The sequence below is a fragment of the Lepisma saccharinum genome, chromosome 10, assembly GCF_977018435.1.
Source record: "Lepisma saccharinum chromosome 10, izLepSacc3.1, whole genome shotgun sequence".
NCBI lineage: Eukaryota > Metazoa > Arthropoda > Insecta > Zygentoma > Lepismatidae > Lepisma > Lepisma saccharinum.
Window position 1 is genome coordinate 28,777,170 of NC_139238.1, and position 16,515 is coordinate 28,793,684.

General features: G+C 36.5%; 1 protein-coding gene across 2 annotated transcripts in view; it reads left to right on the forward strand.

Annotated features, from left to right (window-relative positions):
* The first annotated feature begins 12,593 nt into the window (after positions 1–12,593).
* LOC145994286 (mitochondrial import inner membrane translocase subunit TIM14) overlaps positions 12,594–16,515 on the forward strand; it is a 34,757-nt gene continuing 30,835 nt past the window's right edge. Inside the window, exon 1 of one of the 2 annotated variants that reach the window (XM_083130390.1) lies at positions 12,594–12,904. In XM_083130390.1, the coding sequence (XP_082986516.1) occupies positions 12,902–12,904 (3 nt within the window). In that variant the 5' untranslated portion in view covers positions 12,594–12,901. Of the gene's footprint in view, positions 12,905–12,989; positions 13,011–16,515 lie in introns of those variants that run through there. The other variant, XM_083130391.1, reaches the window with a different exon arrangement.

Below are 16,515 nucleotides of genomic sequence, written 5' to 3' on the forward strand. Positions count from 1 at the left end.
GTGGTATATTCCTACAACCAGACAAGTAGCCAGGGGGAGGGCTCAGGAGGCCAAGGCCCAGCCCAAAATCCTTCAAATATCTAATTTAAATAGTGTACAGTGGCAGTTAATTTTGCTTAATTGGCGTGATTAAACATCTTGTATAGTAAATTGTATTATATTGAGAAATTCATCTTCAGTTTTTCTACTCCCCCCCCCCCCAATTTTTTACCTTCAGCGGTGCGCAGATGTGATAAATAAATTTCGCTATGGGCCTGCCTACAACCATGCAAAGTCATGTTGAAAATGGGCATATACTTCTTGAAGTTGGGGGAGGGGGATAACAACATATACGAAAAGAGGTGTTCTCTTCACAAAAATTCCAGAAAATTGCTTCTATCATCAGACTAAGGATGCTGGATGGAACAAATTACCGTATTTACGCGTGTATAATGCACACCCTGGTTTTTGATGGGGAAAAGTGACTAACAATTGTATCTTGCATGTAATGCACACTACAATTCAGGTTAAAGAAATGTCTTCCTTAGTTATAGGTCTTAAAGCTGTTGCTATGCTGATCAAGTGTGAATGACATCATGCCTATCCAATGAGTCACCTGTTGCTGTGTGGACCAGGAGGAAATTATAGTCTTGTGTATAAAATTAGTCACCAACCAATGCCACCTCCCCCCACTGTCAGATTGGTGCGGCACTGCTTTTCTCGGTGTTGCAAAACATTCTGTTACAAAGTGAAAAATCATGGGAAATGGCAATTTCACTTTTTAGTGTTTTTTTTAAAAATCTTGTTACTAAAGAAATCCAACCTGGTAATTTGTATTTGCAGCTGTTGATATATACTACATAATGAAAACGTGTATGGTTTTAATGTTTGCTGTCCAAAGTATTCTGTGCATAGTACGCACCAGTTTTAGGGGACAAAAATTTTGGAAAAACTGTGCATCATACAAGTAAATGTAAATCCCAGTCCATCAATTTAGGAAAGAAATGAAAAATATGCTACTAAGTTTAGAAAATTTTAATTCTCATTAAATTTTGGAAATTAGATATTTGTTGCTGGGCCCCCTAATTGTCACATGTTGTGAACATGTGCCCAAGTTCTTTTGTTTTCATTATTATATAAAAATAACACACCACCACAAACATGGTGGGTATCATATATTAAATCACAAAATTTTGGGGCAGAAAATATACTTTTGCAAAATGTATGTTAAAAATAGTAACCATAAATATATTCTTGTATCATTCTAGTATGTAATATCTTCATATGTATATAAATGAACAAAAAAGACAGAACTGAATTATATCTGTAGTTTTTTTTAAAAAAAAGGTTTTAATTGCTGTCACATAGTGGTAGTGGTTTTCTTTTACATCAGCCATCTTAAAAACACAATTTGGGTGGTTTTGTTTGAAACGAGCTACCTGCCAAAGGTTAACAAAGCCAGTGGTCCTTCAACATCAATCAGACAACAAATACAACAACATGCAAATGAGAAACTTGACACAAACAACAAAGATCAGCCATTAACCTTTAGCCTCTGGATGGTCTGATATTTCAAACAGCAACGCAGGACAGCAATTAACGTGTCATTTCTTGTAAACTACACAGTTCTGCTTTTTTTTATCTTTAGTATTCAAACGAAGGTACGACATACTCGAATTACATAATATATCTGTTGTTACTATTATTAACAAGTGAAGTTTGCAAAAGTCTCCACCCATATTACCCCCATATTATGGGTTAGATTTATAAAAGTGGCTATAACTTCTAAACTACTGCATCTTTTTGAAAAATTTAAATTATACAAGCAAGAATAATTGCTTGTAATTAAGCCTCAAGGGGGGGGGGGAGGGTGTAAGGGGTACCTTCCACATAGGCACTCAAAAGTCAACCTCACTTCCACATAGTGCACCCTGGACTAAAGACTAACGAGGCTCTGGCGACCGGCACTGTGGCCAGTATAATTTCGTGTGTGTTGTCCTGTTTTTTGTCCTTGTGTGTGCTGAGTGCCAGTTTACAGCCTCAGCTTTTAACAGAAGTCAGAAGATTTTAAGATTTTTAGTTATGCAACGTTAGAGTTGTTATTTGTAATAAGGGGCTGGCCCCTGTATAATGTGACGGCAGCAAAATAGCCTAAGTGCTGACGCTCCCACACTTTTAAAATTCAAATTCAAATTGAAATTCAAGGTAGGGGGGACAAAAGCCTGATTGTCAAAATTTGCCCAGACCACGTGGTAGCACACAGCAGCAATGAAAGTGTCATTTCTTGAAAACTATACACCATATTTCAGTTGTTTTTTTCTTGTTGATTAGCACACATCTAAAGGTATTATATACTCGAATTACAAAACAATACATCCATTGCTACTATTATTAACAAGTGTGGTTTGAGAAGGCCCTATGGAATAATAAATTGATGATAAAATACTATTTTTGGTTTTTCAAAGGTGCCATTACACATCCTCATAGAGCGGTCTTTTGTCATACTTCCCTCTATATTTGGTCCATTCAGCATCCATAGGGCCGATGCTACAAGCATAAATCTGGACATTGTCCCAAAGCTGCTCTATTAATATTTTTTACTCAGGACGTATTACTTGGATTTCAACGAAACTTTGCACGGTTGGAGGAATGTAACACTGCTACATACCACAATTTTCATTCATTTTGGGTTATTACAGTGGTGTGCCATATGCCAATTTTTTAAAAAAGATTCAACATTCTTCTTCCTTAAACACTATTTGGAGGCACATGTATAAAGTTTACCTCTGCTAAAAGCTCTGTCTTTAAGAAAGAAAACAAAATCAAATTCATCTCTCTGTGACAATTAGTTCTAAACTTTTTTCTTTATTATCTTCGCCACAAGTCTGAAAAGAGTGTACTAAAAAAAGCAACAGCTTCAACAGGAATACAGGCGCACAAGGCTCTGTATGCTAAAGGTTAAGACAATCCACACACAGCAATACAAATGGGATCACTACACTGGAGAGTATGAGACTCACATCATCATCATCTGTGCTTTCTACAAGAATCACACTGATGCCTAGGATGATTTCTGTGCCTACGTAATGCTGCTACTTTAATTTACACAAGGAACAAAATTTTGCCAATTCAATTACCTTTTAAAAACTCTCACCAAAAGAAAAGGTCAGAGTCTATGTGCCCCAGTGTGGTGATGGAGCATTAATACATTCCAGACGTGCAACAGACATAGCCTGCCCTTTCGCTATACACTTGCATTCTAAAAGGAATGACAGGCTATATTCACACCGTCTCTCTTGTGCACTTGTATTGATATCGTTGCTGGTCTTACTTGTACTTATGTCAAATTACCTTGCACTTTTGCTCTTCAGAATTCCACTGAAAAATTCAAATGCACATTGTGGATCTGCTACAAATCTTGAAGTTAGTGACGATTTCCAATCTGAATAGGAAGTGTATAGGTTATTTTTCATTAATTATTTCTATATTACATATTGCAAATATGTTTCCAGTAAATTTTATTACAATGCTACATAATACAAAATTGTTGCAAAAAACATTTATACATGTGAGAAAATGTATATAAAATGTAACTCGCAATATATCTGTGTTAAGGCACACCTTTTAGGTTTGGTACATAATAATAATATACTTAGAAACATATTTTCTCTGATTTTGTTGAAATCATAAACCACCTCTATCAAATTTTTCAGTGTGGCAGGAAGAGTATGCCAATACAGTGTTTCCATGTGATTTGCTCTAACCTCTGTGCATGTTAGGAATTTGAGGTTCTGCTTTTTTGTTCATTTCCTGTAATTGCTCCCTCATAAAAAAGTATATACAAATCATCTGAACTTGCAAATAAGTTAAAATTACTGGCGTACCATTTCCACTTTGTGTGGCTAAGTTATAAAAGGTAAGACATTCGGTCGCTGTCAAATTGTCATTACAGCCTGATGACCGATGAACTATCCAAAAAAGTATTTCAATGGCATCTTTGCTTAGTCCTCGTGTATGTATTTGAATTCCAGTGAATGAAAGTACTGTATTAGACAGAGTGTACTTTTAAATACGTCAAACGATTTTACGCAATGCATGTCACAATTTCAGGAGTTTTTCAACAGGAATTATGCAAGGTGTAGCATAAAAATTTATATCTCTGTATCTACAAATGCTAGTTACAAATTTTAGCTCAATTTTTCCAGTACAGATTAGGTTACAAGCCTATGGCTTCAAAACCAATTTTCATTTATCAAGGATGATAGGGTTCAGAATGGTACCTGCATATTGCCTGATAGGTGTTCCATTCTCACGGCAAGAATTGTGCACTTGCTGCTGATACCTTGAGAGAGAAAAATAAATTCTAATGTAAAAGCAGTCTTTTTTTTTTTTTTTAATCCCCACCAAATATAGCCAGAAGCAAATTAAACCTTAATAATTACTAATAGTATGGCTCAAGACTTGTGTAGCACTCCAAACATTATCTGAGCAGGGTGGCCACTCTAGGATCATGATAAAATTCAAGTATAATTCCCAGTTTTCAAGGTGAACTTTCCAAAAATTCAAAGGTACAAGTAGAAGTTTTCTCTATTTCAGTCTCTCTCCACCCACACAAATATATTACAATAATAACAATATAAAGGGTCTGTGAAATTCCAATTTATCCAAAAATTCTAATTCAATTCAATAAAACTGTACATACGAGGGCATGATGAAAAATAATGCCTCAGATTTTTTTTATTGAAAAATGGTTGAATTTATTTGAATACAAGAAATTCAGGTAACTTTCTAGGACTTATTGTCCATATCTACACATTTATTTTTACACATAATTGCCTTGGCGATGAACATACGTCTACCAACAGAGACCAGTTTCTTAATGCAGTCACTGTAGAACTGTTGGTCTTAACGACAGAGCCACAGCCTCACTTCTGTTTGCACTGCATCAGAATCGGAATCAAAGAGAACTTCTCTCAAATGTTCCTTAAGGTATGGAAACAGATGAAACTCAAAATGAGTTCATCGACATGATTCCGATGAAATCAATCAGTTGCAGTATGCGACCTTCCACTACGTTCCCTTGTCACACACATTGAGAGTTCCTTGGCTGGGGCTTTCATTATGAGCACGAACAGCCCAATAGTTAAGTACTGAAAACTGTACAGTCATCCTCATAAAAAAAACCTTCATTCTCCGATCAATGTCAATTGGAAACACATTTTCTGCAGTTAAAAACTCGATCACAGTCTGTTGAATACCATGCATGGTTGCTCAAAATGCATTTACACCATAACAAAAAAGATAAGAGGAGGCATTACTTTTCACGTATATATATATATATATATATATATATATATATATATATATATATATAATGGATAAAAGCAAGGGGGGCCAAAAGGGCTAAGTAAAAATCAAAGAAGGTAAAAGGAAACACTCACCAGATAGTAGAAAAATTCAAAATTTTCGCTATGAATGATTTTTTTTTTTTTTTGATGCTATGAAATTAGCGAAAATTTTGAATTTTTCTACTGTCCGGTGCGTGTTTCCTTTTACCTTCTTTGATTTATTTTATTTATATATATACAATTTAAGGTGAGGAGCTTATATTTGCCACTTCACATACTTAAGACTCGAAATGCATCTACAAACAAACGTCACAAATGTTACTTATCTACGATAAGTTGTTAATTGTATAAGAATTTTAAACTCAAATTTACCTTGGCAACTTCAAGATATCTTATAATCTTCAGTCTGTCAGATAGATTGATCTGCAAAGACACTAACAAAGTAAAAGGGCAGATAATTTTGTTGATAAAAATAGAAACTAAACTGTCAAAACATGCCTCACGATATTTATAAATATTAAAAATTCAATGGGATTCGGATTTGAGACGTAATTTTTCACGCCTTCGGAGAGAAATTCACATAGAATTCCTATTGAGCAGCCACCCTGCTTAGTCACAGTATGTTAAAAAAAATTGACATGTATATCACATTCTGACATTAGCAACGTCACCTAAATGTAACACGTCTCAGCATTTTAAGGGTTAATGGTCACTCTAAAGCTCATTGCTGTATTTGCTCTCAAAAACCCTCCCCTATTTCAAGAACTATACTTCTCTTAAATGCAGGGCTAGAAAAATCCCAGTCAGCTGGTCGCCAAGGTAACTGAAAATTTCATCCTGGTGACTGATGTTTTGTTGTAATATTGCCATTTTTTAATTTGTATGTACAAAATTTTGAAGATTCTAAGTTCAGTATTTTTTTAACAACGCTGTGCACATTCCACAGAATCAGTAACAATTTCTTACTCGAGTACTTAGAAAAGAATTAATCAGTGAACTGCAAGAACAAAAGTATGTAACTTTAATGTTGGATGCATCAACAGATAAATCCTCCATGTGCTGTGAATATATGTGTGACTCCCATGCATACCCAACAAAAAATTCGGTACTAATCTGATATTCCCCGGACAGATTTCTTTATTTTTACAGAAGAAACTACTTACGGTAATAAGTTCCTGTAGCATTATCTAACATCTGGAAGCAGGCACGTATCCAGGAATTCCTTTCGGGGGGGGCTCAACACCATTTTTTAAGGGGTATAGTAAGAACCTCACAATTGTATGTTTAAGACCAGTGGTGGCAATTGGGTTCCAAAACGGGGTAGGGGGGGGTGCGGAGGGCGTTGCAAGGAAAGTTTAATTTCTCTTGGTAGCCAAGGCTTAACATTAAGAGGCCATAATTTTGAAGCAGAAAAAAAAAATGGGGAGCAACTATCCCTTAAATCGTTGCCACTGTAAGGCTATCATTTTAATCAGAACGTGAAATCGGAACATTTCTTACCACTCGACTCCTCTGTTTCCATGCATTAATAATGTGTGCCGGAACCATCTCAGTATGTGTGTCTGTCCATTTCTTCTCATCAGGTATAAAAAACATCTATGGTATCTTTGAGTGTTTTTACGAAGCTGTTACACATGCACGGGATGGACAATCCACTCGACAACGCGGGATTCAAATTGTGGGTTGCGAACTGGACGCAGACAGCTCTCGAATATTTCTCTCTGATTCGAGCCTGAACACCACTAACGTGTCTTGTCCTCCCATTTTTTCAGCTCTTATAAAAGCCGAAACCTACCAAATTGTTCAGATTCAGGCCTTAGCTCTCACAAGTGTTAAAAAATGCCTGTCACAGCTTCCGCTGTCTTGTTATACAGCGTGTCCACAAAAACACTCCTCGATTTTATTTGGTTATAAAATGAAAACTTTGAGGAATATTGTGTTCATTTTTTGAGTAAACGTGCAAAAACTCATAAAGTTTCATGTGACTGAATTTCATTACAGACACTCAATGTGTGCCCCACCTGTCACACGGCAAACATCTAGGCCATAATCGAGCTCATTCCAGACTCTGGAAAGCATATCGGGCGTGATTGTGTTTACAGCTTCTGTGATTCTGTCCTGCAGAATTTCAATGGATGCAGGTAGTGGAGGTACGAACACTATGTCTTTGATATACCCCCACAAGAAAAAATCGCAAACACTAAGGTCCGGTGACCTAGGAGGCCAGGGAAGAAACACCTGATCATGGCGTCCAGCACGACCTATCCATCTGTTTGGCAGGACCTCATTGAGAAAGTTACGGACGTTACGATGCCAGTGCGGTGGTGCCCCATCTTGTTGGAAAAGGTAGTCACCTACCTCAGTAAGTTGAGGCATCAACCAGTTTTGTAACACATCCAAGTAACTGTCGCCGGACACAGTTTAGGCTTAAACAAAAGTAGTTTTTTATATCATGAAATTCTCAGACTGCATATACGAAATTTAGTTCTCGCAAAACTAAATCATCACTCAAAACTTTGATTTTCAGTTGATCTATGCAGTTTAATATCCGGTACTGATGAAATATTCACTTTAGAGAGAGAGAGAGAGAAAGAGAGAGAGAGGCCTTGATCTCTTCGGCCCTCGAACCGAGCTAGCACTACTCTGAGGCCCCGGAAGTTCTGCTGTAGTCAATGTCTTCATTTTCGAATCACTATATCTTATAAAGCAACCAGAGGACGCTGACTGATCTGATCACCAATCGACTGTATGAATTGTCACACTTACCTCTGAAATCTCATTAACCGATTCTTTGTACAGATCAATCGAAAAATTGAATCGGCGTATTTATATCCTCATTATATTGTAGAACGTTCTGCAGATAAAACAATTCGTTAATATCGCCAGTAATTGACTCCTTCTCTCATTCAAGAACGTACCCTCTCCCGCCTTCCAGAGATTAGAAATTACAACGAATCGCCCTACGTGTGGCTCTACCTTTGTTGTGCAGCTTCCAAATGCTGACAAGTCTCTACATAGTCCTCAAGTGCGCTGAGACATTACCGAAAGCGCAAGAAAAGTGTACGTGCAATATTACCAACAACAGGGTTATATAACATTCTCCGTCTTGCCTCGATACTTGTCTATCTCCTTAAATCATCGTCACATTATTCAAAAAGCCAAAAACCTAATTTTATCTAGTGTAAAATAAAAAAAAAATCCTGGGGGGGGGGTGGCTCGAGCCACATCAACCCCACCTTGGATACGTGCTATTAACAATAACAGGGTTATAGAACATTCTCCATCTTGTCTCGATAATTATTTCTCCCAAATTATCATGACATTATTCAAGAAGCCACAATCCTAATTTTATCTAGTGTAAACAGAAAAAAAATCCTGAAGGGGGGCTCAAGCCTCCTGATTCCCACCTTGGATACGTGCTATTGACAATAATAGGGTTATAGAACACTCCGTCTTGTCTCGATAATTATTTCTCTCAGATTTATAAATTTATTATCTTCACATTATTCAAGACGCCAAAAATCTAATTTTATCTAGTGTAAATTTAAAAATTTCCTGAGGGGGGGGGGGGGCTCGAGCAACCTCATCCTCACCTTGGCTACGTGCTATTAATAATAACAGGGGTATAAAACATGCTCCGTCTTGCCTCGATAATTATCTCTCTCCTTACATTATTTTCACATTATTTAAGAAGCCAAAAACCTAATTTTATCTAACGTAAAGTGAAAAATTTCCTGGGGAGAGGGTCAAGCCCACTGTGCCCCATCTTGGATACGTGCTATTATCAATAACAGGGTTACGGAACATTCTCCGTCTTGCCTCGATAATTATTTCTTTCCTTAAATTATTGTCACATTATTTTATTTCACACCACAAGAAACAAAAAAACCTCATTTTATCTAGTGTAAACCTAAAACTTTCGGGGGGGGCTCGAGCCCCTTAAGCCCCCCCTCTGGATACGTGCCTGTCTGGAAGGTGTTTTGTGTGATGTGGGAATGTTTCATAGCGGAAATTCATGTTCTTTGTTGAAAATTAATTCTCCGACCCACGAACCATTGACGTGTGGTTAGGTTAGGCAAACATAGTTAAAATTTCGTGTCGTGGTAGTATCAGGATCTAGAAATTGCAAAATACTTGCGAACCATTGACGCTAGCCCCACGAAGCATTGACGTGTGGTTAGGTTAGTTTCGGTTAGATTAGGCAAACATAGTTAAAATTATGTGAAAAATTGCAATTACTTTGATCAAAAAAATGTGAATACACCTTAAAGAATGTTCCGCGAAGCAGGCAAGTAGAAATGTCAAAAATTGACAAAACGAAGAAGTTATAGGTGTCCGGGGAATATCAGATTTTTACAAAAAATTCTGATAAATCGGCCATATTTCTTAAACTACAGTAATACATCAATGCATAGCCTCTCAACACAGTGGTAAATTTATACCTCTAAAAATTGAAAGCTCAAAAAAATGTATACATATGCAAGATGTATTTTATTTTCATTAGCTTTACCTCCTGGTGTCTGGCCCTGAAGATTTTTTGAGCACTGCTTAAATGTCAAGAATGTCCAGGAAATAAACAGAATCCATTGTATTGTCTGGTAACAGTTCATTATATCGGAGACACTTTTAAATTGGATATTTTGTTTTGCATGGTTCGTACTTACCAATTGTGTATTGCAGAACATAGTTCAAGGTGCTATTATGCTTTTTACACGAAAACAAACACAATTTTTCACATAGAGAGTAGTTTTTGTTATTCCTTTTTTCACTTACATAACACACAATATGGCAGGCAGAGGTTGACTAGTGTTGTAGGTATGCAGTGTTTCCAACCTTCTTCACCGAAAAATACCTACCATCGTGTTCGTCACGTGTGCAAATTGTACATTATGCACGGGTAGCTGACGGATAGCCCCACGAAAGCAATGCCACTTGTGCGTCGGTGAGATATTTCTCTTGAAAAATACATGATTTCCCGGTCAAATAGATTCCACGATGAAAGAAAATACCTCGACGAACGTTGGAAACCTTAGAGAAACTCATTTCCGTAAGTAGTTTCGGTATAATTTAACAATACAGGGAATTTATCCAATTTGTTTGAAATTTGGGATACTTACTAATTTGGGCCTTGTAATCACGAATCTGCACTTAAAATTTGGCACTCAGGTATAAATTTGGTGCTTCTTTGGGGGCAGGTGAATCCGGGCAATTTCTAACATGCCTTTCATAGGGACTCTATAGATAAAGGCGGTGCCGCGTTAGCGGTTGGGGGCGGTAGGTCAATTACCCCAGGGGCGGAGCCCGGAATCGGTGGGAAATTTGGAAATAAAGGGTGTAGAAATAAAAACTTAATTTAGATTATTTTGCTATTTCCACGTGTGAGCGCCAAATTTTAACTGCAGATTCGTGATTAGGGGGCCAAAATTAGTGAGTATGCCGAATTTCAAACAAAATGGAGAAATTCCCGGTATTGTAAAATCGCTCTGTAGTTTCTTCTGTAAAAATGAAGAAATTGTATCCGATATATTGAACTGTTACCTTTTGTCTTTAACAGAGATTCAGTTTAAAAGTATTTTCAAGGGTTCTTGATGTCCAAAATTATTTTTAAAAAACACTGTATTATCCTTCAAATACAGCACATGACCAATATTGGTAGCACATTACAGATTTACATGGCATCAGTCATCTCATTATGGTCCTTTGATAATTTCTTACATATTCTTCTCACCGAAAAGATGCTTTCTGGCAAACATTTAATGCTGCCTTCTACCAGTTATGTTTAACTCTTGGACAATGGTGTACTGGACCCTTCTTCCTTGAACTTAACTTAGTCAACAAAGCCTACAATTATCCTTCATTGCTTACTGTCATCAAATGTGAAACACTTAATTTTTCGATCCATAGCCTATCTTTTTAATTTCTGAATTTAGTTTTTCATTTTGCTATCTTTGCTCGAAGCTTGTTGGCCGAATAAAAGCTTATATTTAGTCTCTCCTAGTAAGAGCTTGTATTTAGTCTCCTTCATTTTGTTTCGTGATCTCATGTTCAACATTAGCTTTCTTGTATACTTACATGATATACACCTAGAATTATTAGGAGATTTACCTACAATTGCACAGTTTTTGCTAAAAATCATATCGTCTACAATCCTTGCACTTGACTGTTGGACAGAAGAAAATTCAGTTACAGTTCCAACACCTTTACACAAAGTAAGTAGCTGCGTTTCCTGCAATATATCTTGGGCTTGACATATACTTTCAATGCATTCGATAATTTTAATCCTTTTATTTCTTGTGTACACACTGCAAGAGATTGTTTTATCACTTTCACTCTTAAACACTACTGACTTCTCAACGTATAAACTAGTTACTCCACCGAGTTGACATTTCATAAATGCAATAATATCAGGACATCTTTCAATTTCATGTCTTCCCCAAAATTGTGTGGGCAAAGTTAGGTTTTCTTTAAGTGAGGAAACTGACAACCTTTCAACAAATGCTACAGTGTTCTTTGACTTTTTTGCACATGGTTCACGAATTTTCCTGCATTCTCTCTCTTTAGAAACATATTCTGATATGTATTTTGAAACATAAGGAAACTTCGTAGGCAGTGCGTCCTTTGTCAACATGGGCTTCCCCCTTGGCGTTCTTACTTCCTTACCATTTATTATATGAACATAATCTCTGATAATGTATTGTTCTTCAAAATGCAATTCACAAACAGCAGATGTGTGACTAAGTTCTTTGTCAGCCCTGGAAATTGCTCGATTCCACACAGCTAATCTATCCTTTTCTCTTGGAGCAGCAAATATTGAAACAGCATTTTTTCCTCTACTCGAACGATATCCACTAAAACAGCCAGGCACAAAACAGTGGCGATTCTGTTTTCGATACATGGCGAAAACAAATTCTGTATATATATTCTGCAGGCTCGATCGGTATTGTTTGTGTTCTCGACAGAATTCTCTCCTTAAATTTCCTCTCGCATCGATTTCGCGCAACGCTGGGTCATCTCTTGTCGCACAACACTTGAGCAACATTGTGTTCTGACGTCACGGATGAGGGCTTTTTCATTTTAGGCCAAATGCCTACGTTGTTAGATTAGGCTAGCTATGTTTAGTTCTCTTAGCCTAATTAATAATTTTTCATTGTATTTATGCTAATGGAACCTAACATAACAGACCTAACCTCGTACGCATACTTCGTATTGCACATGGTACACAGATTAGAAATAGACATGGTATTCTTGTTTGTCCCGTGCCATACAACAAAGGGTAAAGAGGGCACAGAAAGCCACATGTGGGAAGATGACAGGAAAATAATTTGCCATTTACAATTAACTTTTTAAAAATTTACAGACAACTATATGTGTTATCCTTATATATGGCATTGCGTTAATTGACTAAATGTAAAGCACCATTGGCGAAGTTCGAAAAATTTCCTATAGATGGTGCATCAATCAAAATTTGTTCGAAAAACCATGTTGTGACTTGTGAGAGTAAATTTTAAGCGTAGATAAGATAAATAGCCAAAAGAAAAACAAAGGGTACTATTTTGTTGTTACTGAAAAAAAAAATGGTAAGTACATTCTGATCAATTTTGTGGTTGCCCAGGCAAACATAACTGTGAAGGTTAGTTTAGTTTGCGTCCAAGGACTACCCGTGTGTACAAATTACAGTACATGGTAATGTAGGACATGTCATACAATACTAGATTAATAGATTTTACAAATACAACATATATAGCCAAAATTTGTAAAAAATTGGGTCTTACCCTGGTATTATATCAAAATCACAAAAACAATATAACCTGAGAAGATATAGAACATTACAGCCTACTTCTAGGTGATACTAATTATCCACCTTCATTTGACATTTAATTTTACAAGAATAATATGTGATTATACTACATTATGTACATTTGTCTTATGTAAAAGTCGCTTCTATGTATTCAGCTATAGAATAAAAAACGTGCTTCAGAAGCACTGATTTTATCTTGTGCTTGAATATCATCAATTTTGGTTCTTTCCTCACATCTTGTGGTAGTTTATTGTAGAGATCTATGGAAGAGTTTCTTACATAAGTTAAGGCGGCAGTGTTTTACATGTGAAGTTTGTCTTTATTTCTTGTGTTTAGGCCATGTATTTCCTAATTTGTGGCAAAGTTGGAAATATTTTGCTTAACATAAATTAAGCATTCATAAATGTATATGCAGGGGAGAGTTAACACATTAAGTTGGTAACAGTTTCATAGATCGGAGACACATTAAAATCGGATATTTTGGGTTTCGCGTGGTTCGTACTTACCAATTGTGTATTGCGGAACATAGTTCAAGGTGCCATTATGCTGTTTACACAAACAGAAACGCAATTTTTCACATTCGGAGTGCTTTTTTAAATTTTTTTATTCCTTTCTTCGCTTCCATAACGCACATTATGGTGGGCACATCTTGACTCAAGTTGTGGGTATGCAGTGTTTCAACCTTCTTCACCGAAAAATACCTACGGTTGTGTTCGTCACCAATGGAAATTATACATTGGTAGCTGACGGAGCCCCACGAACCATACACGGATAGCCCCACGAACTATTATGCACGGTAACTGACCGATAGCACCACAAAACATTTTAGGTTTGGTTACGTTGGGCAAGCATAGTAAAAAGAAAGGGGGGGATTGAAACACTGACAGGGGCTTACGTCATCAAATGTTCGCAGCATCCGGTTGTCGTGGGGCAAGCAAATGAAAGCAATGGCAATTGTGCGTCAGTGAGATATTTCTCTTCAAAAATACATGATTTCCCGGTCAAATATATTCCACGATGAAAGAAAATACCTCGACGAACGTTGTAAACCTTGGAAAAACTCATTTCCGTAAGTAGTTTCTTGTGTAAAATTGAAGAAATGTGTCTCTGATGTATGAAACTGTTACCCATTAAGTTTCCGGAAAAGAGTTCTACATGAATAAGTTTTCTTTACTCCAGCTATGATTCTTATAGCTCTTTTTTGAAGCGTAAAAAGGACATTGGAGTGGCCCTTGTTACCCCAAACCATAATCCCGTATCTTAGTAAAGCATCAAAGTTTGCCATATAAAGGCACTTTACAGTTTGGGTGCTTGAGATGTCTACCATTTCTCGAAGGGCATAGCACACACTACTTAATTTTGATTGTAGCATGTTTATGTGTTCTGTATAGCTAAGGTGTTTATCCAGAATGATACCCAGAAATTTTGATTTTTTTTAGGCTCTAGTTGTGTATTCCCAGATATAATACCGTGATGCTCAGCATCTTATACAGAGAGTTTCAAAAGTTGCACAATCCAAACTTTGAAAATATATATCATGAAAATCGTAAGAGATATTTACACCGGGTTTTCTGCACTAAACTAATCCTGCAGGCTATCACTGGGTTCATAAATTTATGTTAGCATTTATCTAAATAAAAGCAATTACATTATTTTAAAAGTCGTTGTTAATTTGCGGAAAACATCTGAGAATTGATTTTCAACAATAAATACTAACTCAAACAATTTGTGGGATCATTTGTTGGTGTTTGACTGGTTTTAAAACAGTTGCTTTGTGAGGTACAGCAGAAGCAGGGCATTTTTATTGGAAAACCTCTTGCACATGAGTGTAAGAATGAGTAGTAAATACTCTTTAGCAATGCACACGCACTGCTCCAATGAATACGCCATGCTGAATCAATTTTTAAAAAAGCAGGCACAGTAGGAATGATAGTGAGCCAAGGGCAGCCTAGTATTCTCTCAAGAGTCCAATTTCGGCACGTAAATGTATAGCCAATACTTAGACACATGTTGCATACAAGTATTGGCAATATTTCAACCTTCTAGTGTTGACATATACGGATAAATGTACCAGAAATGGCACTTTTCACTCAACCCATAAAATCGCCAGTCAAAAATTCATCAAATGTTGCACATAACCAATATTGGTCGCAAATGACAGACTCACATGGCATCAGTTATCAAATGTCTAATTATGACCCTTCGATGATTTCTTGCATATTTTTCTTACTCAGAAGTTCATTTCTGCAAAAATTTGAATGGTACTTTCCGTCAGTTATTAATTTATATAATTTTCTGTACGGAGTGAACTGATAATTTTAAGCATTGAAAAATATCTCGATGGATGAGGCTTTATAATGCAGAAAACCCGGTGTAAACATCTCTTACAGTTTTCATGATATACATTTCCAAAGTTTGGATTGTGCGACTTTTGAAACTCTCTGTATAAGATGCTGAGCATCACGGTATTCAAAACATTGCTAAATTGTTTGAGAAAGCAGGAAATGGGATGTTGGGGGACAAAGGGTAAGAAATTGTTACTGACTCTATGGAATGTTCACAACGTTGATAGGAAAAAAAAATTGCTGACTTACGATGTACTGCAATTTGAACTTAGAATCATCAAAATTTCGTACATATTACAGCAAATGATCACAGTCGGCAGGCTGAAATTTTTAGTCGCCATGGCGACCTGGCAACCGGAATTTTTCGAGCCCTGATAATGAAGCAAAATAGCCTGGTGGGACATAAAAAAGTCTCAAGATTTTGAACACAACAATGTCTTCTTTTTCTGTTGCTCAGTGTGTTGAAACTTTATATTTCTCTTTCCTCCCATTTTTTATTCAATGACTCATTTTTCGCAATCACAAGTCTTCAAAATAATATTGTCAAGTTTACTGTATTTCACTGCATAATCATCACTTTTTTTTCAATAAGAAAGCAGGTGTGACCATTATGTGAAGCTTTTTTTTTTCACCACAATTACTCATACTTACTAGGTAATCTGTCTGTGTGCAAGATTGTAAAAAATGCATGTATACCAATATTAGTTCCGAACTAAACAGTCAAAACTTGCACCTCAGAATCATACTAACTGGAATTGCTTTAGTGGAGTTGCCAGCATAAGCAGGGTTGACCTGGGTGGGCCCAGCCCAGTTTTCCCCAAGTTTATTTTTTTTCTTAGAAAAACTCAGTCACAAAGTGCGTTTTTACAGAAAATATTGTAAATTCTTGCTTTAAATACTTGTGAGCTTCTACGTTTGTCAAAAAATTTTGGAAAACTTGTAAAGAAAAGGCTTAGCGAAGCTTATAATACTAAAAATAATGAATGTAATACAAATCACAATGGGTTTTTAAGGCTATTTTCCTCAAATGTTGCTAGAAATGGAC